This window comes from Acomys minous (assembly GCF_964271855.1).
Source record: "Acomys minous genome assembly, chromosome: 15".
Taxonomy (NCBI): domain Eukaryota; kingdom Metazoa; phylum Chordata; class Mammalia; order Rodentia; family Muridae; genus Acomys; species Acomys minous.
Genome location: NC_140497.1, coordinates 85,760,701 through 85,783,760, shown reverse-complemented (window position 1 = coordinate 85,783,760; position 23,060 = coordinate 85,760,701). Strand labels below are relative to the sequence as shown.

The window sequence follows — 23,060 nt, the reverse complement described above, 5'->3', positions numbered from 1 at the left end:
AGGGTTAAAAGGGACAATACACAGCATTTTCTTTCTTTTTCTAGACAAATGACATGATTTATCAATGTCCTTGGTGTCACCATGAAGCTTGTCCTCACCTGCAATTGGCACTTGTGTGATTTAACAGAGAACACCCAGATGTGTGAAACACTCATTGTAAACCAGACCAGTTCAGGCTGTGGCGTGCCCTGGGTCTCTCTAGAGCGTTGAGCACAGTGAGCGATGGGTCTCGAACAAGGACACTGTGAGCTGTTAAGGCTTTCCTGGTGGTTAGTGGCAGGCCCGAGCCAGGGTTAGGGTTAAGGTGACAATGCCACCCGGAGTCATGTGGAACGGGGACAGGAGGAGTTCAGGCAAGTTTCTTAGGAAAAATCGGCAGGAGCTAGTTTGTTTGAAACTGGAAATCCTTATTGTTGGAGTTTGCTTACTATTTTCTTTCTGTGTGTGTATTAATGTAAAACATGCTGTTTTTGAGGGCCTTTCCCTTCCTATGGGAATAAGTGGTCTCTGAAAGAGAAAACAGTTACTTCAGGAAGTCCGCAGACCCCCACCTCTTTCATCATCTGAGGGCCCAGACTTCTGGATCTCCACACATCTTTGGAAGAAATGTTATAAAAACAAACAAACCAAACTGTGTATTAAAAGTGTGCTCTACTCACCAAGAGTTTCTCAGAATGTAATTTTGAAAAATGACTAGAATTCATGGAAATTGAAGGGGAAACATGCTATTTGAGAAATAATGCCGTCTACAAATGCCTGGGCATGGCACTCTCTGAACTTCTCCTAGGCAGCGAGCAAGACTTTCACCCATAAGACACATGTGGTAGGGCAGATAAGCTTTAGACTAGGAAAGAAGTCATTTTAACCATATCAAGCTAAGAATTGAAAGCCATGATTTTCTAAGGAAGTATGAGATAGTTGAAAAGTTAACATCCAAACCAATCAGTTGTTTTGAAAAAATGCCACAATGGAAGATTAATAATAGTGCTTCTAAGCCATGCCTGGTGACTCTGTAGATGAGGGAGGGAGGGAGGGAGGGAGGGAGGGAGAGAGAGAGAGAGAGAGAGAGAGAGAGAGAGAGAGAGAGAGAGAGAGAGAGAGAGAGAGAGAGAGAGAGAAGAGGAGACAGACAGAGAGAGAGAGACACACACACACACAGAGAGACACACACACACAGAGGTGGGGGGGCGGAGGTGACAGAGAACGTTCTCAGTTTTGGAATGCTCTCTGAAATTATCTGATGATCCAAGACACTCAAGAAACATGACAGCTCAGCTCCGCCATCGTCTGAGTGTGAGGAAGGAGTCAGGCTTCCATGTCATTGTCCTCCTGCAAGTGTACTCTCTCAGCTCTTGACATCTTCCCTCAGCGTGAAGAAGTCCCCCCGTTAGTCATAAGCTAAGCCTTTGTTTCATTTGCCTCACCGTTCTTGAGAATTGCACTCTAACCCGAGGTCTTGTGTCCTCTCCTCTGGTCTGTGTTCTCCCCAGGTTGGCCTTCCTTTCACGACGTGATCAGTTCGGAGGCCATCGAGTTCACGGACGATTTCTCCTACGGGATGCACAGGGTGGAGACAAGCTGTTCTCAGGTCAGTGGACCCCACATGCACCCCCAGTGGGTTGCTCCCTCTGTGCCGCGAGCGCTCTGAAGGCTCCTATAGTTGTGGTAGCTAAGGCCAGGGGCCAGACAAGAGCGGGTAGATTCTTTTTAATGTCTGAGTGATACCTTCATCTTCAGATTTTTAGCAACACTAACACAACGCCAATCATTGGCTTCAACAATATTTAACAGTTATTGGTAGGGGGCATTTTTTTTTTCCATTTGACTTATTCTAATGGTGAATGGGGCATTTGGGGGGTGGTGAATGAAGATTTCATTATATGGCCTTGTATGACCTGATGTATCAATAATTTCTCTCCTGCAGTTTTGCTGGCCAGTCTTTATTCATAATGTCTTTACCGGCTGTGGTCCACACACAGTCTGTGAAGACCTCAGAAATGGCTCTTCCTGGGTAGAGGTTGAAGAGAAGCTGTCAGACGGCTAAGTTTGGTGGTAGCAGCCACTCAAAGAGAAGTACACGCCAGAACAGCAGTGCTTCTCCTGGTGTGTACGTTTGTCCTTATTTCCAGGGAAGCTTTGGTTAGTTACGTTAGCATACAGGCAGCCCATTAGCCCGCCCCTAGGGGCCCTCAACCTCTGGCGTCATCACCTGCCGCTGCTGCCAGATGTGAACCAGGTGTGTGCTGGATTAAAAAAAAAAAAAAAACAACCCACCAGCCTCTTTCTCTCTTTCCTGGTCTCTCTCGGTTTCTCTGTCTCTGTCTCTGTCTCTCTGAAATGGGCGTCCTCCCCTCTTCTCCCTTTCCCACAATAAATCTCCTTTCATACCAGATCTGCTGCATAGCATTTTTTATTTATGGATTATAGCACTGGTGCCAAGACTCCATAGGCTCTCCTGGTGCTTCCCCTTGATCTAAGGCACACACAGGAACCCTATTTTCAAACCGCCACCACGAAACAGATATGATATAAAGGAAGGAAGTTTTATTTGGGGCGAAGGGAATGAGGGAGGAATTAGAGCCTGGAGAAGGCATAGAGGATGATTGGACATTTGGATAGGCAGCAGGCAGACTGGGACAGAGCCATGAGGGCAGAGAAGGAAGGACACAGAGAGAGGAAGTAAAGGAGGGAGGGAAGGAGGGAAGGAAAGGAGGAAGACAGAGAGAGAGAGAGACAGACAGACAGACAGAGACAGAGAAAGCAATCGGGTCCTTTTTATCCAGCACACACCTGGCAGTGGTGGCAGATGTCAGAGGTTGCTAGGTCCCTGAAAGACAGGCTAGTGGAATCGCCTGTGAACTAACGTTCCTCCCTTTTTGTTTAATTAAAAACCGAGGAACTAGGAAGGGGCTGTTGAGGCAGGAGTGAGGACCACTGGGAGCAGCATGCGTTCTGTAACTCAGAGGCAGCATTAATTTGGTTACAGTATGCATTGGCGACCGAGAGCTGCTTCCAATGATCCTCATTCCCCGCTTAGTACCCCTTTTTGAGAGGGAAGTGAAAGTAGTTAATGTGTTGACTTAAGCACTGGTATTTTGTGGCTAATCAAGAGACATAGTTGAGGGACTGCAGAGATGGTTCAGACGTTAAGAGTACCGGCTGTTCTTTCAGAGATCCTGAGTTCAATTCCCAGCAACCACATGGTAGCTCAAAACCATCTATAATGAGATCTGGTGCCCTCTTCTGGCCTGCAGGTGTACATACAGGCAGAATACTGTATAAGTAATAAATACAACTTTGAGAGGAGGGGTGTGGCGGGGGGGGGGGGGGGGACGCCTGCCCAGAGAAAGAACCATGGCATATGCTACAGTAAGAAGTTCAGATCATATCTGCCCCAAACAAGTGAAAGATGGACTCTGAGCTCTGTGGTACTGGAGTTTACTGGTGCCCAAGAATTCTTTGGTGGAAAGTGTTTTTGTGCAGATTTGAGTAAGGGAGGTGCAGTAGGGGAGGTGCAGTCAGGCAGCTGCAGGGGCAGAGTGACCGCCATGCAGGCTTCCCTTAGGACTCGGCCTGCCCCTTATCCATGCTCTCATCTTCAGCAGGGGCAAGGCTCTTAGAGAGTGGGCAGCATTTTTATTGGCAAGAGGGCAGAGTATTGGGTTGAGCCTGACCATCTGATGAATTGTTTTCTAATTGCTAAGTTTGTTCTTTGACAATTCCATAACGTAGGCGATACACTCTGAGAATTTCTGTTTTCAGTTAAAAAGCAGGGCTATCAAGTAAACTGTTTCACACGTGGAAATCTCCGTCTCCCCCAAGAAGAGTAATTTCTCGTTCATTGAGCTCGTGTTGCTGTTTTCCTTGCCTCTGAGAAATGAGTCTGATCATGACGATGGAACGCCCCACCACTTGGTTCACTCCCCACTGTGCTGGGTCCTGCCTCCTACCCAGCAGCATTTTCTGCCCAGTGCGCCCCTGTTTAATGCTCACGATAACGTATGCTCCTCATTTTACAGTTGGGGAAACTGAGTCCCAGAGAAGGTCTTTGAGTTTGGATAAAGTCCTGTAGCTCTGATGGCAGGGCCAGGACTTGCGTTTAGGTAATCTGACTGCAGAGCCATGAGGGCAGAGAAGGAAGGACACAGAGAGAGGAAGTAAAGGAGGGAGGGAAGGAGGGAGGAAAGGAGGAAGAGAGAGAGAGAGAGAGAGAGACAGACAGACAGAGACAGAGAAAGCAATCGGGTCCTGTCTACTGGACAGGAGAGTGTGTGGGAGGTGGTGGCGGTGGGGATGCTACTAAGAGGTAAATTGGAAGAGATGCTCAGAAACTCCGTGATCCCCCAGCACTTGCTTAAATGGGATTCAGTTTTTGATTAAATTTAATTATAACTGATAAATGGTGTTATAACTGTCACAGAAATTAACTGAGGTTATCTCCTCAAGAATCCAAAATTTTTGACAGAAGATAATGCTATAGGCAGGATGCTACTCTGTAATTTGTGGTGTAGGTACTGGCAACCAGTAAACATCTCTTAAGGCTAATAGCACGTGCAATACGTGCACCACAGCCTATGTGTGGAGGTCAGAGAACAACTTGCCGAGGCCATTTCTCTGTTTCCATTGTGTGCATTCCAAGGATTGAATCCATGTCCTCCTGTGGCTTGGTGGCAAATGGCTTTACCTAGTGAACCATCTCATCAGCTTCAGAGGTTCCCTCTTTTTCTAAACTGTTTTAAAGTTTATTATTTGCCAATTTTCTTTTTGTTCATAACCAACCCATTTTTAATTCTAAGTTCTTTAAATGTTTCTTTCTTTCTTTCCTTTCTTCTTCTTCTTCTTCTTCTTCTTCTTCTTCTTCTTCTTCTTCTTCTTTCTCCTCCTCTTCCTCCTCCTCCTCCTCCTCCTCCTTCTGTCTTTTGAAACAGGGTATCTCTGTGTAGTGTTGGCTGTCCTGGACTTGCCTTGAACTCACAGGCTGGCCTCAGCCTCCCTGAGTGCTCGGATTACAGGCCTGCACCACCATGCCTGGCTCTAAATATTCTTTTAAAGGCATGGGAAAACCAAGACAAGAGATATTAATCTTTCTCAAGTCCCTGATTTCTGATCTGTTTTTGTCTTATTCTGGTAATTTATGGTTAGAGTAACCCTCTCCCTGTGCCAAGCAGAGGTAAACAGCAGGAGCTCTAAAAAGGCTTTTATGAAGGTGCCAAAGAGACTATGGCAAAATGGGGTAATTTTCACAAAAGATGTCCTGTGCTTGGCCCTGTGGCAAAGGCCCGCCCCCCCCCTCTCTGTTGTCATGGAGAGTGGCAGGGACCTATTTCTCCCAGGCTTCATTTCCACCTCCTTCTGTCTTATCACTAGACTGTTAGGTTCTCACTTAGAAAGGCTCTGTCCTTATCTGTCCTTACTCCAAGGGAGACACTGTGCCTCTCTTCCAGGTTCAGAGGCTTTGGAGTCCTTGTCTGGCCCAGTCTCCCCAGTCCCCGAGCTGGTAAGCAGCACTCTGTCAGGGCCTTAAGAGGTAATCTTGGAATGGTTAGTGATGGTCCAGCAAAGTCAGTCTCTCCTGGAAATATTGGGGGTTCTTCCTTCTTCAGGTCAGAGTCTGACATCTAGAGCGGGTGGGAGACTGGCAAGTCACTCACAAGTCTTTAATGATCTTGAAGGCAGCCATTGAGTCCAAGGTTACAAGTCACGCTCTCTGTCAGTGCTGAGAGCCTATCACAGGGTTCTCTACACTTGGTTTGGATCATCATTAATTTATCTCGTTAGCCGAATCATCAGAAAGGCGAGTGTCCACAAATCCGAAGAAGCTGAGCAATTCTTAGTGAACCTCCAGGCCTTATTAATCTTCCACAGGCTATATTACCCTATATTGCCGGTGACTGAAGATGCCCATGTGTCACAGCGGGGCCTTCAGACTGGGGGCCCATCTCTCCTCTTCTTCTTGATCTTTCTGTAAAATCGTAACACCAACCTGGTGAGTTCACGATCATTTCCTTTGACACAAAAGATTAATATTGCAAGCGCAGAGAAACAGGGCCCCTGCTTGCACACAGGTGTCCTCAGGAGCTGTAGGAGGAAACGGGACGAACGGCAAAGAGAATCGCTTTTCTTCTGAAAGCTCTTTTCCTTTCCTTTCTCGCCCATGTGCCCAAGTAGAAAGGCCCAGCTTTCAAAGTGCTTCATGCTGCAGATCAAACACTTAAGAGAAGCTGACAGTAAAAAAAAAAAAAAAAAAAAAAAAAAAAAAAAAGCCCAAGCATCCTATCAGCATTGAGGAGAAAGGTCTCTGGGACAGTGGGAAATACATCAGTGCAGAGCTATGCAGCTATGGGGGGACACATTGTGTATGTTCCTTAGGCCCATGGTTGAGCACTGCAGGCAGATTTTAAGGGCTCGAGTTAAATTTGATTCTTGGTCTCCTCTCTTTTCTCGGGGGTTCTCTGTAGACTCCCTCTCTGAACATTGCCGAGTGAGAAACCTACGCGAGAAAGGATTCCTGTGAGAATTAACTTTCCCCTTTGAACTGTTTCTACGTGCACCTTTTTAGAATATTGCACCTTTTCTGGTGCAGTGCTTCTCTGTAAAACGAAGAGCCGCACACCCACCAAAAGGACTCTGAAGGCGCACGCACGAGAGATTCTATTCCTGGAAGAAATCGCTAACAGCAGGTTTCAGAGATCTCTTCATCAGGCACCAGTTTGTTTCAGTTACCACCAGGTGCTTGGAGTGATCCCAGCGCACTGCCAATTGGCTGGGGCCAGGGAGGCAGAGCTCGCAGGCGGCTAGGGAAACAATGCATCACTGACAACTTCCATCCATCATCCTTGCCTCTGGCTGGGCCAGAAGCCGGAGGGAATGGGCTCCATGTGAGCGTCTATACTCTTAAGCTCAGACCAGTGTACCTGAGAGGAAGCCGAGCTGCCATGCTGTGTGGTTAGTCTTCCCTGAGAAACAGCAGGCACCAGTGTGGTGTCAGAGACGGAAGCGAAAACCAGTGCCACCCTCTGTGACCTGGTGGGCTGTGAGCTTTTACAGCATCTTGTAATGGGTACCGTGAGGTCATCTCTTGTCATTTTCGGGACGCTGACCTTCCCTGAGCCATGTTTGCTTGCAGATAACTGTGGTTGTCTTCTCCTAACTGTGTCCTCTTTTTTTTCTGTTCCTTTCGCCTGTACCATGGTTACGTATCATAGTGAAACTTCCTCCTCTGTGTAACCAGAGGGCCGGTTGCTTAGTTAGCAAAAAGAAGGACATATTGAAAATTAACTTAGTCCAACAGATTGAACCACTGTCACTTGGCTACTGAAAAATGTAGGAAGTGAAGACCACATAGCTTCTAACCAGCTTCAAATCTGTCCGCATCACACTTTTAGGGTCAAGGGACAATTAATGAATGGGAGCAGTGTCCTTTATTTTGCCCAGAAAGCTGTGCTCTCTCAATATCTATGGGTGCACACGCCTCCACACCACACCTTAGGCTTTTCTGTGCAAACTTCCCCTCTCAAATGCTGAGTGATTAAAGTGAGAGGCCTGCACAGGAGATCAGTGACTGTGCACCCGGCATTGAGAATGCTATTCCTGTGGGCCCGAGCCTTGGCAGCAGAAACAGGCGTTTTCCTGTATCCATGGTGTGAGCATACAGAGTCTTCCCGGTGCATCTTAGCTGCCGCCACCTGATTTGTCTGGCCTCTGTTGTTGGAAGAAAGAAAAAGCAGTCTGAGATTACCTAAGCCTGAATAGATTGTGGTAAAACCATTGCAAAATTTGTCTCTTAGGCCCGTTTCATATTTTTCAGGCAATAGATCAAATCAGTTCGGGGTTTGTGTGTAGTCCTTTAATAAACTAAAGCGAGGATGCATCTTTAACACGCAAGTGTGGGAGAGCCGAAGCTGTCATGGGTGCTGCTTATTAGTCACTCGAGACCCTTTGGGGTTGAGCTTAGCACCTTCTGGGGGAAAACTGAGACACTAGGTGTTTCTGTTGCGGTGAGCTTCTCCTGTCCTTTCTCTCTCATCGTTTGCGCTTGTACCCTACAAATACCCTTGTCAATCCATGCGGCCCTCTCAGTGTGTGAATGTTTTACAAACAGCTCAGTGGAGGAACGACTACATCACCTCTAAGCCATTTCTGTCACACTTTTACCTTAATCCTCACTCTTTCCTTCCTCGCCCAGATAGCCACATCTTTACACGTCATCCCAAAGCCACCAAGGAGGCCCTTGTCTGTCTCGATTACTTTCCCCGTTCTTTGTCCCGTTTCCTCTCACTGGCTGATTTCTACTGAGCACACTTTATGGGTCGCTGGTTTTTCTTGTTTATTGTCAGTACTCCCCCACTGGGGACAGGTAAGTCCCCAGAGGCAATGGATTTGTTGCCTGAACCCTCAGAGTCAAGGGCAACGCCTGGCATCTCACAGGCACTCCATACCTGCCCACTAAATGAGTCTGAAGAAATCATTTAGCATGGCTGTTGGCTTCTTCACTGCACGATGACTTCTGTGTTCCCAAAGCCTGTTGGAGGTGGTGCACTGATGCCTCCATGTACCTCCCCATCCCTGGCAAGAAGTGGGAGATGTGTGCATGTGGTGCCCGTTGCCATCTGGGGCTACTCTTGGCTTCAGAACAGTGCAGGCATGTATCCAGTAGACGGCCTTTGTAGAGATGCTGCATCCAAGCCACGTCTCTCTCAGATGCAACATAACCAACTGTCCTTCTGTCCAGCTCTCCCCTCCCTCTTTGCGTTCCCAAACAGTCAAGAGCCTTGGTTCAGGTGACCAGCCTCTTCCGTGTCTACACATTATCATTCATTTGTGAAAAGAAAAGCCAGTGTGAGAATCCACCTACTGGAAGCTAGGAAAAAGCAACTGTGTGGGTCGGACATGTTGTCCTTGCTACACTTTGCAGCTTTGGTGACCATGATGTGCATCTCCCGAGTCTTGCCCCTGCTACCCCGGCTTCCCAGAACATCCAGTGCCGGTGTTAAGTTTTACAGCCCATGAAAACAACAACCCCCGCCTCCGTCATGGCCAGTTAAACAGTATCTTTTACAGTGGACTTCTGCATATCTGAAACCCACCCATCCAAAGCCAGAAGTCATGCCAGCGGAAGAGATTTCATTCTGCCCTGTTCCTTACGAGGGGGAGACCAAGGGTCAATTCAATTCATAAAATCACTGCAGTCATTTTCCAGCTGGCTGAGAGGGTTCACAGATCAAAACATACGGTGGCTCCTAAGTGATTTCTGATATTCTCGGCATGTGGCGAAGCCTGTCTGAATCTGTCTCGGCGGCTGTTGACACACATTAGAAATGGTCCAGGATGCTTTTCACTATACTGACACAGGCCAGCCATCCACTCACGCTGCTCTTCCCACATGTCCCCCTGAAAGCCTACTTTGTGCATGTGTCCGCCTTAAGCATCCCTTTTCTCTTGCAGTGTGGTGCTCATCTCGGGCACATTTTTGACGATGGACCTCGCCCAACCGGCAAAAGATACTGCATCAACTCGGCATCCTTGTCCTTCACCCCTGCAGACAGCAGCGAGGCAGAAGGAGTCAGTGGCAGAGAGAGCGGCAGCCCATCGGCAGCAGACAGAGCTGAGCTGTAGGATCACGGGGAGAGGTGGAGACAAAGTGTACTTAATACCCAGCTGATCGAAAACTCCAAAACGGTTTATCTTAACAGAGCTATTTTTTCAGAAGCTATAAGGGCAGTTTACGCTGTTGAAATTCTTCTCTCTTTTTTGTCTAGATGGGAGTTCTGCCCATCTATGTACCCTGCTGTTGACTAGGTCCAGAGCTGTGTGGAGATCTTGCAAGTGGAGATAGTTTTGTAGAACTTTCTTGAAAGCCTCTTAAGTAGCTGCAGCGTTGGTTTTTTTTTTTTTCCTGCACACACACCTTCCTTTAAACTTTGTTGTTGTGGGCAAACCCCCTTTTGACTAAGAGATGGGGGCTGTTTAGTGAGATCAGGGCCAGGGAATAGAGCTGGGAAAGGCAGGGCATCCAGCCATGTGGCTTTACAGTAAAGATGGAGCGCTGCTTAGATTTCTAGGCTACGTGGAAAGTCTGAGCTAAGGTTGCTTTTTTCCCCCCCCTCTCTCACTAAAAGGGTGTGAAGGTCTAAAGTCGTTCCTCATGTTAGATTGTTGCCAGATCTGAGCGGGCCCCCTGAGGGTTGTGGCAGAGACGTAAACATTACCTCGTGGGCAGGTCTTTATTTTACATTATTTTCCATTGGAAACAGTGGAATGCAAGACAACTGTAAAATACTGCACCCCATTTTTGTCCAAAGTTCACAAGAAAGAATGCTTGCCTTATGGCCTTTTTTTTTTCTGCCCACCTCATGCGAACGACATCTGGGCGAGCACTTTGGAAGGTTCTCCAAAGCAAGATAAAATAGTAGGGACAACATACCTTCATTGAGACGGTAGAAAAGAGAAAGACCAGCAAAGGCCAAACATGAAGTCTTGAGCACTAAATGGTCCTATGCTGTGCAAAAAGGCCAGCAGGACCTTACTGGTGCCACACCCAAGCCAAGCCAAGCCTCTACACAGCAGCATCAGGAGGGCCCTGCGAAGATGCTGGGCATCAAGACAGAACAGTCAGGCTCAAGTTCGACACTTCACTGTGTTTATGAGGGACAAGCCATTCAGCTCCGCTGTGCCTGTGTCTTCATGTACAATAGGACGCACGTATTTACAAAGTATCTTGATACTCTCAGGGCAAACACAACTATATTGCTGTACAGCTAAGATCAGTATTGTAAAATCACACTAATCTGCTTGTAATCTCCCCAGAGGCCACAAGACAGGCATTTGCAATGAGAAGCAGCAGTAGGCTTGGCTGGTTGGTATGGAAACAGCCCAAAAGCCAGACCTTTCTCCTGTTGCAGCTTCCATTTGGAGAAGCTCTGTGTGTGGTTGCTTGAGGTTTTCACAGGGCTGAGAAGAGGTGATGGAAGTCAATGGTGCTGTCTCACAAATAAGCGTGGTGACTTTTGAATGCTGGTCCTGAAATGTGGCTTTAAAAGATATGTAGGTTTCTGAATTTTTGATGAAGACTGGCACCTTTCCTCATAAGCACTAAAGACAATCAGAACAGACACGTGACAGTTGTGGACAAAGTGGGAAGCGATAAAAAAGTTGGGACAAGTCAGGTGAGCTCACCATGCCTGGAAGCTTCTGGCCTTCTCCAGGTGCCTCCTGGAGGCCCTGCATGCGACTAAGTCTTTACCCAGTTCTAGAGAAGTTCTCGCTCTTACCCTGGATGCACAGGAACCCTGAGCTTCAGGCAGGGTCCCCTGGCCCAGATGTCACACCCCAACCTCAGGGCTGCACTGGACCTCACAGTTTTCACTCTTCTCTCAAAACAAGGGGAGAGTTTAAGATGAGACAGCCGGACTGCTGGAAGAAGTCTTCACAGCACCATGGCTGAGGACAGACATGGGTATCCATGATGCTGTTGCAGCTTGACACCCATCCTTCAGGGATGCACAGAGCCCTTTCCGCTCACTCCTGTCTATCTGTGTGCTGGCCTCCTCAGGGTTCCTTGGATATAAGCAGGCACGTGCATACACACACACACACACACACACACACACACACACACACACACACACACAAAAGCCTTGTTTTTTTTTTAATGTTTACTGTTTTGCTTTCTTTTTCTTTTTTCTTTTCTTTTTTTTTTTAAACAAAAGTCAGCTTTTTCCAGCACCAACTTAAAAAAAAAAATCCACTGAAGGAAAAAAGAAAGAAAGATGTGTGCATGCGGTTTAATTCCAGATTGCTTTTTGGGCTTAACTGGTATCAAATTTCAGTATATTTCTGTCTTATGTTAAAGAAATATATTGCTAAAATGTCAGTGGGCAATAATGTCAGCTGTCGAGCGCTAGATTTACTTTCGCAGGATATGGAGTGCAGTGAACTAAGGCAATATGGTGAGGTGTATGTGATCTGTGGGAGTGCTGCCATTTAACACGGGAGATGCTTCCTCGTCTGCGTCCCCACTCTGACTGCACCACTGGGCAAGGCAGAGCTGTGCTCGGAGGCAGGGCATAAGTCCGTATGATGATGCTGAACAGATGGAAGGGAGGCAGCACCGAGAGCATTCCAGAGTACTTAAACTTTTTCACTTCTTCTGTGTGTTTAAAAGCTTAATGCAGATGACGTAGCAGTCAGGACAAAGCCTCTCCATGCTGTTTAAGATGTCTTCCTGTCAGTGTGGGAACGATGAAAGCCGTACCATTTGTTTGGAAGGTTGCATATGATTCTTGACCTAGAAAGCTTTTTAATAACTTTTCTCTTAATAGCTTAAAACTTTCGAAAGGTGACATGAAACCTTCATTGAAAAGCCTTTTCCAATATTTGTTGTATACGTAAATTAGGTAATAAAGTTTCTTTATAAAAATGTCTCTTTTCTCTGATTCCTGAAGATGACCGGCTTTTTTTTTTTTTTTTTTTTTTAAGCATGGCTGCCCACTGGACACACTGACTACAGTAGTCTTCCCCCACCCAGCCGGCCTGTCCTTTGTGTTCAGGGAGGCTTCTGCTCTGTGCCTTGGGGACACTCCTTGTGCCCCAGGCCACAAGAAAGGGATTTAGAGAGCCTCAAGAGGAAAGTAGACTATGCGCACACTTCTTCAGCCTTTTCCCTCAGCACAGCACCATCTCCAGCAGCTCCTCTGTGTGTTGAGCTAAAATGTGCTCAGGAAATTTCCACTGTGGTAGCTACAGGCGTGAGAACGCAGGGCTGGCCAGATGCTGCCGGGGTTTCTAATAAGGTGCCCAACATGAAACTTACACAAATGTCGAAGGTCAGTCTCTAAGAAAGAGGTACAGAGGTTGCCACTGCTCATGGATTAATTCTTACCTTAAAGTCATCTCTGCAAATGGGACACAGTGGCTCACTCTGTAATCCCAAAATTTAGGACACTGAGCCAGAAGGACAGCTGTGACTTCCAGTCAGCCGGGACTACCTAGTGGGTTCCAATAAAGCCTGAGCTACAATGTGAGACGTTGTCTCTGAAAACAAAAATGAAATAAAAACTCATCTGCGGGTAGATTTTGGCATAATACTATTTGTTGTTGAAATGTCTGACTTTTATTTGTTTTATTGACCTAGTTATGCGAGAGAGAAGTGGGGCTACTGGAGACTTGTTTTTCACTCACTTCTCTAAGCCATGTTCCTGGGATTCCCAAACACTGACCACGAGTTTCATACCAGAACCTCCCTACAGCATCCTCATTGCACGCCCCGCCCCCCCCCCCCCCCCAACCATCAGCATCACCTCACCTGGGAACTCACTGGCCATGCAGATGCCCAGGCCTCATACCACACTTGCGGAATCAAAACTTCAAGTTGGGGACCTTAGCAGCTGTACCATAGTGACCCCTCCATGTGATTCTGGTGTTTGTTCTGAGGAGCCATTCTGTAACACCTCCCCTGAGCAAATGTCTGTGAGCGTTCATTTTAAAGAGCTTCTGCATCTACTCTTCAAAAGCAACTTGCTCTCCTCCTGGGGCAAAGCTGTCAAAGGCGTGGCCAAGCCTCTATGCCTTTCAGCTGCTCTCGGCCTTCCTTACCCCTCACAGGTCTTGACCAACTAGCTTTGGTTCCTTATTTCTTGGCTGAAGCTAGACGCCCAGTAGAGTACAGCAGCCCTTTCTAGAACCATAGGCTATTACAGCCGGCTTCAGCCCAGTAACTTTTAGGAGTTAGATGACAAATCTCAGTGCATACATCATACATGATGTTTCCTGCCCCCTCTATTTTCCTGTAACTATGCCATTGAGATTCCTACAAAGTTACCATGTTCTATCATATATATACATATGAAACATACACACACACACACACACACACACACACACACACACACACACACAGAGTCTTCGGTCACTGCTCTATTCCTGTGACGAAACATCATGACCAAGGCATCTTATAAGAGAAAACATTTCACTGGGGGCTTGTTTACACTTTCAGAGGTTTAGTCCATGACCAGCAAGGCAGGAAGCATGATAGGTAAGCAGCCATGTTGCCAGACCAGTAGCTAGATAGTTACATCCATGTCTACAGGGAGGCGGGCAGGGGATGAGAGGGGCTGAGCCTGGCAGGGGCTTTTGAAACCTCAGAGCCCACCCACAGTGACACACCTCTTCAAACAAGGATACACCTCCAAATCCTTCCTAAACACTCCACTGAGAAACAGACATTCAAACATATGAGTCTGTCGGGGGGGGGGGGGGGAGGCATTCTTATTCAAACGGCCACATATAACATAGAAACCTCATCATATAAACTCTTAACATACCTCATAGTTTTAGTAATAAAGTGACTTCTGGACAATACTGGTATCCGCCAAAGTTTGAATTTGCAAGATATTCATGGCACAGTCTCAAAGTCACCCAGTGCTGATTCCTAGCCATTGTTTCTCAAATTCACCAAAGCCAATTCATATTCCACCAATTTTGATATAGGGTTTGAAGAAGTGCCGTGTTCTACGGAAGAATATTCTGACAAGAACTCTGTCCCTCCTCCTTCAGAGGCTGGTCTTGTTCTGGGCCAACCTGAAGGAAGATCAACAGCCTGTCACTGGGCAGTTCGGAGGCTCCCCAACTCCAAATACCAACCAGAAAGGTTATCATGTTGACCATGGAAAGTTCTGGGACAGTTGTGGGTCAAAGCCACAGACCCCTGAGAGTTGGGAGTTGTCTTAATTAAGGTTTCAATTGCTGCGGTAAAAAACCACATGACAAAAAGCATCCTGGGGAGGAAAGGGTTATTTCTCTTAGGCTTCCACGTAAAGTAACAGCCCTTCATGGAAGGAAGTCAGGGGCAGGAATTCAAATATGGCAGGAACCTGGATGCAGGAACTGATGTAGAACCCACAGGGGAACACGGTTTACTAGCTGGCCAAGGTTGAGACCACCAGCAATGGGCTGGGCCTTCCCACAGCACTCGCTAATTAAGAAAATGCCTCACAGGCCAATCTAGCGGAGGCATTTTCTCAATCCCTCTTCCCAAATGACTCTTGCTCATGTCAATTTGACGTAAAACTAGCCAGCACTGAAACCAAGTCAGATCCTCGCCCCACATGCTGCTTTCCAGACTTCCAGTTTGATTACAGACAGTAATAATGTCACACTGCGGGGGCCACTGAAGGTTCTCAAGCCGTCACCCTCAGTGTCCATCACAATGCCGCTGGCAAACACAGACATGCTCCTGGTGGACTTGGTGAGCGCCTTGACAAGGTTTCAGGAATATGCAGAAGGGCAAGTCAAACAGTGATTGATTCTTAGCTGTGTATTCCAGCAGTTATGACAGAGGGAAGGCATAGAAATGTGAGTAACTACAGAGTGAAGGAAGAAAGGTTTTATGTAAGAGCTGAGGTGGGGCTGCCTGAGGTTTTATTCCTCAGGACTTCAGTATCAACATGGGAGTTTATCCTCATCTTAATAGAATCAAGCATTAAGTAATCTTTATAAGGCAATAGGAGATGTGTGGTCTTCTTTTTTTTATTTAATTTATTCAGATTACAACTCAGTTGTTATCCCATCACTTATATCCTCCCATTCCTCCCTCCTTTCCACTTTCACCCTATTTCTCTCTCCTAGGTCTACGACCGAGTGGGACCTCTGGTTCCACTAAATAGAAAAACAAACAAACAAACAAACAAACAAACAAACCAAAAAAGCCTGAGATGCATTATGTCACTAATACACAGGCAATCACAAATGGTGCTCAAGCTCATGTGACCACAAAGGCTGTCCCCTACTCCATGCCTCAGTATAGTTTAATTATTCTTAGTGTGCAGGTCTTAGTGCACTTGGCCCATGGATGGAAGTTTTAAATCACTTATTTATTGTAAGTTAAATGAAACCTTTTCCATTCCAAATATATTCTGCGGTGTGACAATTAGTTCAGAGAGAGCTAATAGAGTAAACTACACTACAATTTTGCACTTTGGCAGCACATACTTTGTCCCCCGCCCCAGTGAGTATCTTGAACACTTCTCCTAACTCTGGTTGCAAAAGGAAGAATTGCAAGCCACATCTAAAGTTAGATGGAAAAGAGGAAGACTACAGGTGACACTGAAAGTGCATATGGCAAAAGCATCGATTTTGGGGTGAAACTGGCCCAGTCATCTTTCCTGGTGTTGGAGTGGGGCTCAATCACACTGCCACGAGAGAAAATGGCATGTGTGCATGGGACACATAAGGATGTACGTCAGGGATGTCAGATTACAATCCTCAGCCGATTGATAACTGCAAAGGCATTTAGATTTGGGGTTCTGCACCCTCCCCACTCCTTAACACTCTAGCCTGTGAGGCTGGTCAGGCATCTGGTGTTTGTTAGATGGCTGGGGAACATCTCCCAGAATTCAAGCGATTGCAGAGAAAGCTGTGGGGGCACAAAATGGCCTCATCCGGTTTACATCTTCATTACTGAGCTCCTCACATACCTGCCTACATCTGGAATGAATCTCCAGGTAAACCTCTTGGGCTCTTTCTCTAAAGAGTAACTGTAATTATTAGGGCTATACCCAAATTCAGCTTAGACTAGGTATGTGGCTGAACTTCAGCCAAAAATCCTGTGCCTCACAAAAAGAAAATTTCTCTTTTTAACATCCAATTACATAGGAGGGGTCTCTTCCCTACACATGGACAGTTGTGTTCCTGATTCTCTTTGCCCAAGGCGTCTATTTATGCCCCGAGGAAAAAGACAAAAGAGACTCTAAGGAGAAAAGAGAGAGCACCAGTTTTCCTAGTACCAAGTCTCAGAATTCTAATATGGATCACACAACATACTAACGTTTTACAAATGTTAGGTCTTGCCCCAGCTAGGCACTACCCTAAGCTGCACATTAGCAGTAGCATCAAAACAAAACAAAAAGCAAAATCTGTAAATAAATCAACTGATTTATTTCCTGATTAGTCCCCCTGTATGGGAAGCATCCACCCACTCACCACATGTCTTGAACACTTTACTGGGTGCCAGACAGTGACAGGCACAGAGAGACAGACCAAGACTTTATGAGTCAATAGACATGCAACTAACGACACACAACCCCAACATGTCATGTGAGGCTGGGAAGAAGTTTGAATACATAGGAGAGCTCAGATGGAAGAAGAATGAATGAGGCTTTTAAGAAAAGGGTGCACCTGAGTCCGGATGAAGGATTCCTAGGGATGGAGACTTCAAATTGATGCGGCAAGAAAAGATGGTCCAGAAAAGTTATTAGGGATTTGTGTGTTCCATATCTTTTTCAAATAGAGTGGCTATTGTTATAAAAGTTTTCCAAGATCCTATATAAGCTACTTTTCTTCTCTTTATAACATCCACCTTCAGAGAGGAATACACAAGAGTATTTATTTGTTTACTTATCTATTATTTATTTTGTTGTGTTTTTTTTCTCTTCTATTTTTTTTTCTTCTTTTGGACAGGCTGGCCTCAAGCTTGCTATGTACCTGAGAATGACACTGAGCGCCTGATCTTCCAGCCTTCACTTTCCCTGTGCGCTGGGATTACAAGCACGCGGTACCTCCCTCAGTGTATGTTGTACCTGGGATGGAACCCCGGGGCTTCGTGCACCCTAGGCAACTGCTACGTTCTGAGCTTCATCTCCAGCCCCTGTAATTTGCTTAGTTGTTTTATAACTTGATGGAGATCCAAGATGAGGAGGAGGAGGAGAAGGAGGAGGAGGAGAAGGAGGACGTTAGGGAGTCTCGGATGGCACCTTTGCTTTTGTGTGTGTGCCCACACAGCCGAGGAGAAGAAGGCAGCCTCTGTAGGGTCGTTCATGTCAGTTCTTATTGAACCCTGTGCCGTCTACTCTTGAGGTTATCTGAGCTGCACTAGCAGCCATTGCACTGGCTCCTGTTCCAGTCGCGTTCCTTCCTCCAGACTCCAGAGGAGGTGAGGCAAACACTGTCGCAGAGTTCCTGGTACACATAGATTCAGTCTCTCGGTGGTTTCTCATTGCCCTCACAGAGTTTCTGCATCTTTTTCGTTCCATTCTGCTTTTGCTTCTATAGTTGGATAACTTCAAATATTCTACCTCTTTCGGCTTCTTTGAGACTGTCGTTGACATTTCTGTTGCTGCTTCTTTTTTCTTTTTTTTTTCTTTTCAACAAATTTATCCAGGATTCTTATTTTTATCTCTAGAACATCCATGCATGTTTTACAAATTTCATCTTATTTTTTTAAAGGCTGTATATTATGGTAGCTTTCTGAACTTCTTTTCTGAACTTCTCTGAACTTCTTTAAGACATTATTCTAAATTGTGTGTCATTTCAGACATCTCCTGCAGGGCCATCATGAGAACTTTGTTAGTTCTTTTGGAGTTGCCATGACGATCAAAGCCTTTATGATCCCCTGTCCTTATGATGCCTGTAGAAAGACAAAAGAGGCCCACTCTGGCTTTTATGGGTGTCTTTTTAAATGGGAGTCTTCACCATTGATCTGGACTGATTCTGGGTGGGCCAGCTTGTGGCAATGCTAGACAGGTGGGTGGGTCATGTGCTGCTTATGGATTTGGAGGGTCTGCTCTCTAGAGAGACCACTGACCAACATCTATGATCAACAATGTGCTTTGAAGCCTCATGTTCCATGGCCAACTAGTACCACTATCTTAGTTCAACAAGTGGGCAGAGTTGCAGGAGGCCTCCAAGGGCAGATGAGGTCATAAAGATCAAGGACAGCAGCTGCTTCTTTCAGTAGAAACGCACAACTAAGGAGGAGCATAGGAGGAGCCTTCCAAGTGAGTTTGAGGTCATGTGACTTGCTCTTCATCCTCTAGGAATGAGACAGCCAGTCCCTTCGCTCTGAGAGACTCAGCTTCCGTGGTCATTGTCTCTCTCCCTAGGCAGGATCTGGCAGCAAGGGCAGATCCTGTCAGAGCTCTGCTAAACTCCCAGACATGGTGCAAGCACCTCATGCTCTTTGCTAGAATAAGTTGTGAAGGTCGTTCTTTTCTCTGGGTGGGGTCCTTGTGAGAGTCCAGTGCTTGTCCTGTAGGCAGACCACCAAGCAATTTGAGCTAAGTGGAACTTCCTTCTACTTTGGAGAGCAGAAAGCCTGGACTTGCAGTTGGGAATAGCCTGTTAACCTGGGATCTCTGATCAGATACCAACACAGGTAGGTATAAAGAGCCATCACTAAGACCAATGCGTTTCTTGTTGTAAGACCCTTGAAGGCTGTCTCTTTCTCTCTCTGTGTGTGTGTTGCATCCCGATGGTCTAGCCTTGCCTTTCCCACCATACTCCCTATATATGAGATGGAGTAGCCTTTCTGTGAAGAGGAGGGAGATGCTGAATGCTGTCTTCTAGTTCTTTCACTTTTCTGGAAATCAGTTTCCAGAAAATCTGGTCACACTTGTTGACTTCTCGGAGACGCTGCCTCTCCATCTTCCCGTGTGTCAATGGCTCTCCTCACAGACTATATCGCCGACTCGCGTTGAATCCTACTCTTGCTTTTGCCCGAGCTTTATTGTTTGTTGTTTTATGTAGTTTCTGTCTGTGAGTAGTGCTGGTTGATTTTGTGAGAGCTCTTTGTGCCGGAGAGCCTTCTATTCCGTCACTCTGCTGCACCGCTTGGTACCCTGTTTCTTTAAAGTCATTCCCTGTTTGTCTTAGCACCTGTTTTCTGTAAGGTTTCCCTCAGGATCCACTGGTCCTTAGCTGTCCAAATCCTGTAAAAGAAAAGGACTGACCCTTTCAAGGGAATTCTGATGCCTGATGCATTTGGGGTCACCCTCTCCCCTCCTTTTTTTCTTCTGGTATTCTAAGTATCTGGTTATTTTTACTTCAACAGAAGTATAATTTGTATAATCATTTCAGAAAACAATTGCCTTTTCCCCTCCTTCTGGTAGGTAGAGGAAGGAGAATTGTACGTTCTGGGCTAGCCTGAACTATTTAGTGAAATTCTCTTTTTAAAAGGGGGTGGAGGATAGTTGTTTCATGTACGTAGGCAGCTGCTGCCATCCGTGGTTTATGCAGCTTTCTGACCAGTTCATCTTCTTGGTTGCCACATTTCACTGATTTTATAAGTATCTAGTATTCATTTTTTCTTGTCACACCAGAGCGGTTTTGTAGATTTTTTTGTTTCCTCCCCCCCCCCACTTTTTCATTATGCATAAAATTCTCTCTTCTATAACTCCTACTACATAAGTGTATATTGGCTTTGTATTCCTTTTGCAACAAATTACGACAATTTTAGGGACATAAACCAATAGACATTTGTTTTCTTAAAGTTCTGTAGATAGATCTGAAGTCCTAAATGAAATTACATTAGGCTAAAAATCAAGATATCAACAAAGCTATGTACCTATTGGAGAAGCTAAGGGAGAGGATTTTTTTTTCTTCACACATCTCTCCTGGGCTTCTGGTAGGTCAGTGTACTGTTTGTTCCCTTTGCTTGGCATCTTGGATGATGGCAGCCCTTTCTCCTTTTACCCCTGAGGTAAGGGCACACTGAGCTCCTGAGAAAATGGATCTTCAGGTTCACTGAAGAATGAGTGGGACAAGGGCGATGGTCCCACTGAGGTGATCACAAGCCCAGGAGCTGGCAAGGCTCTGCAGGCCAATCCAGCCATAGGTCACCTTTGTGCTGGCAGCCTCCCTGAGTGTTCCAGGTCTAGCTGGATGTCCGCTGCAGCCAGCGACGCTGCCGCCATCTTGTACTCCATGGTAACCTTTGCACTTTGTCTCTGGTAAGCAGTGGTTCTTAATCTTAACATAGAAAAACTTGTCAGTCTATCCCTCTGCGTTTCTCACTCTTGCTGTTAGTCACTGTAGCGGGACGGAAGCCCCGTTCATGCTTGAGAATCACAATTGTAACAGGAATATATGTCTTGTATAAGGGATGGTCTTGTTGCCTTTCTTCACTAAGACTATTGTATGTTTAGAATACATTGTCTTAAAAAAAAAAAAAAGGAAGATATATATATATATATATAGGCCGGGCACGGTGGCATATGTATTTAATCCCAGCACTCGGGAGGCAGAGGCAGGTAGATCGTTGTGAGTTCGAGGCCAGCCTGGTCGACAAAGTGAGTCCAGGACAGCCAAGGCTACACAGAGAGACCCTGTCTCAGAAAGATAGTATTTTTGAATCCTAGTTTTTTTTCCTAACAGGTTTCTTTTTTTTCCCCCCCTTAAACTATGGATGCTGGATTCTGTTCCAGTTTTCCCTGTGTCATTTATCTTATATCATTTCTGGTTTGTAATGTTATTTTGTCCAAATCACTTAAAGATTTTTGTACATGGAACTGCTCTCATTTCTAAGGTGACTATGGCTAGCTGCAATCGACTCCTGAGCATTTTGGCTGGGACTTTGATGTCTGGATTCCATTTTCCTCCTGACTCTTCCTGGTCTTAGCATTACAGTATAGTGCTCTCTTGTAATTGGCTAAAGCATTTTCTTTTCCTTATAATTCTCCAGAAATGTTGGATTGGGTTATACTGGCTTTGCTCCTTGCTGGTGTAGTAGCTCTCCCCCGCAATAGCATTGGAACCCACTATTTTCCCACTGTTGCTTCTCCTTCAGTACTTATAGAGTGGCTCAGACTTCCTGCTCTTTGATTTCCTTTCTATTCGGCTTGATTTTTATATTTTCTGCCATCCCAACTATGATTCAAAGGCATTGACACAGTTATTCATGCTATTCACTGGCTATAAAATCTGCCATGCGTGCATTTGAGTGTCCTAGTTTCTCCGTGCTGTTTAGTCGCGTCTTCTTCCAAACTGAGGTAGCCAGTGACTGGCAGTCTATTTCCTGTTTAGTCTATTTCCTGTTTAGTCTATTTCCTGTTTAGGGCTGCTGATTTTCCTAATGTATCTTTGTTTTTCACTTAATGTGTTCCTGCTTTTGTTTTGTGCTTCCTTCTTCTTTCTACTTTATTTGAAAGTGTTCTTTTTTCAGCTTTCTAAGTTGAGTAATAAACATCACTTTTCCACTATTACCATTTAGTAGTATTTATTTCTTCAAAATAGTATTTTATTTATATGTTGTAATTTTATATAAGTTTATTATTCACATCTATACTTAGTAAAAACTTTTTCATGGTGATTGCTTCTCTGATTTACAAATCTTTGAAAGCATGATATCTAATTTATATTATCAATTTTTACTTTAATTTCATTGTAGTCAGAAAATCAGTCTTATATTGTATCCATGACATTTTGCTGAGGTGTCATTTGTGGTCTGTAAAATTACACACGGTGAGTATGACATGTTGCTCTGTATGTTCAGCGTATGCACTTTAACCGGGGAATCTGTCATATGATAGAGATTGTGCTGCTCAGCTACTTGCTTATGTCTTCACTGTATTTTTCTGTTTGACTGACTGATAGCAATAGTTGGGAATTTCCAAATTTCATCATGAATTTGTCAGTACTTTGCATGGTATTTATTTGAGGCCAATTATTGGTGACACCAGTTTTAAAAAACTTGTGTCTGGTGAGCTAAGTTCATCTACGTGAAATGATTCTCTTTATCCTCAGCAATGATTTTTATTATTGTCTGTTTTACTCAGTAAAATATATAGGAATTCCAGCTTTCATTGTTCTGATATGTATATGTATATGTACACACACATATATGTAGATACACATATATTATTAATATAAATTATACATAATACATAATTCAGATATTTATACGACCTATATGTATAAATTGTGAAACAATAATTGTGTCTGTCACCTGATGTACTTATAATGTGTGTGTGTGTGTGTGTGTGTGTGTGTGTGTGTGTGTGTGTGTATTAAAAACATATAGACAGGATCTTCTTTCTTAGCAACTTTCAGGGTAACAGTGTATTAGCAACTCCAGTCTCTGCGTTCAGTTGGTCTCTACAATGTTTGTAGCTAAAACTGTACGCCATTTGACCAGCATCCCTCCACCCTACCCAACCACGCCTACCAACCACCATCCTATTGTCTCCTTCTGTGAGTCCAACATTTTTAGATTGTCTGAGAGAGATCATGTAGCATTTGCTGTTTTTTGCCTGGCTTATTTTGCACTTCACATAAGGTCATCCAAATTCATC

At 45.3% G+C, this 23,060-nt stretch overlaps 1 protein-coding gene across 4 annotated transcripts in view; it reads left to right on the top strand.

The window, feature by feature from the left end:
• The window catches only part of MSRB3 (methionine sulfoxide reductase B3), a 120,567-nt gene extending 108,145 nt beyond the window's left edge, over nucleotides 1-12,422 (top strand). For all 4 annotated transcript variants that reach the window (XM_084759874.1, XM_084759872.1, XM_084759875.1 and 1 more), the window contains 2 exons: nucleotides 1,491-1,588; nucleotides 9,445-12,422. In XM_084759874.1, coding sequence (XP_084616000.1) covers nucleotides 1,491-1,588; nucleotides 9,445-9,615 — 269 coding nt within the window. In that variant the 3' untranslated portion in view covers nucleotides 9,616-12,422. The remainder of the gene's footprint in view (nucleotides 1-1,490; nucleotides 1,589-9,444) is intronic.
• Nucleotides 12,423-23,060: the final 10,638 nt, after the last annotated feature.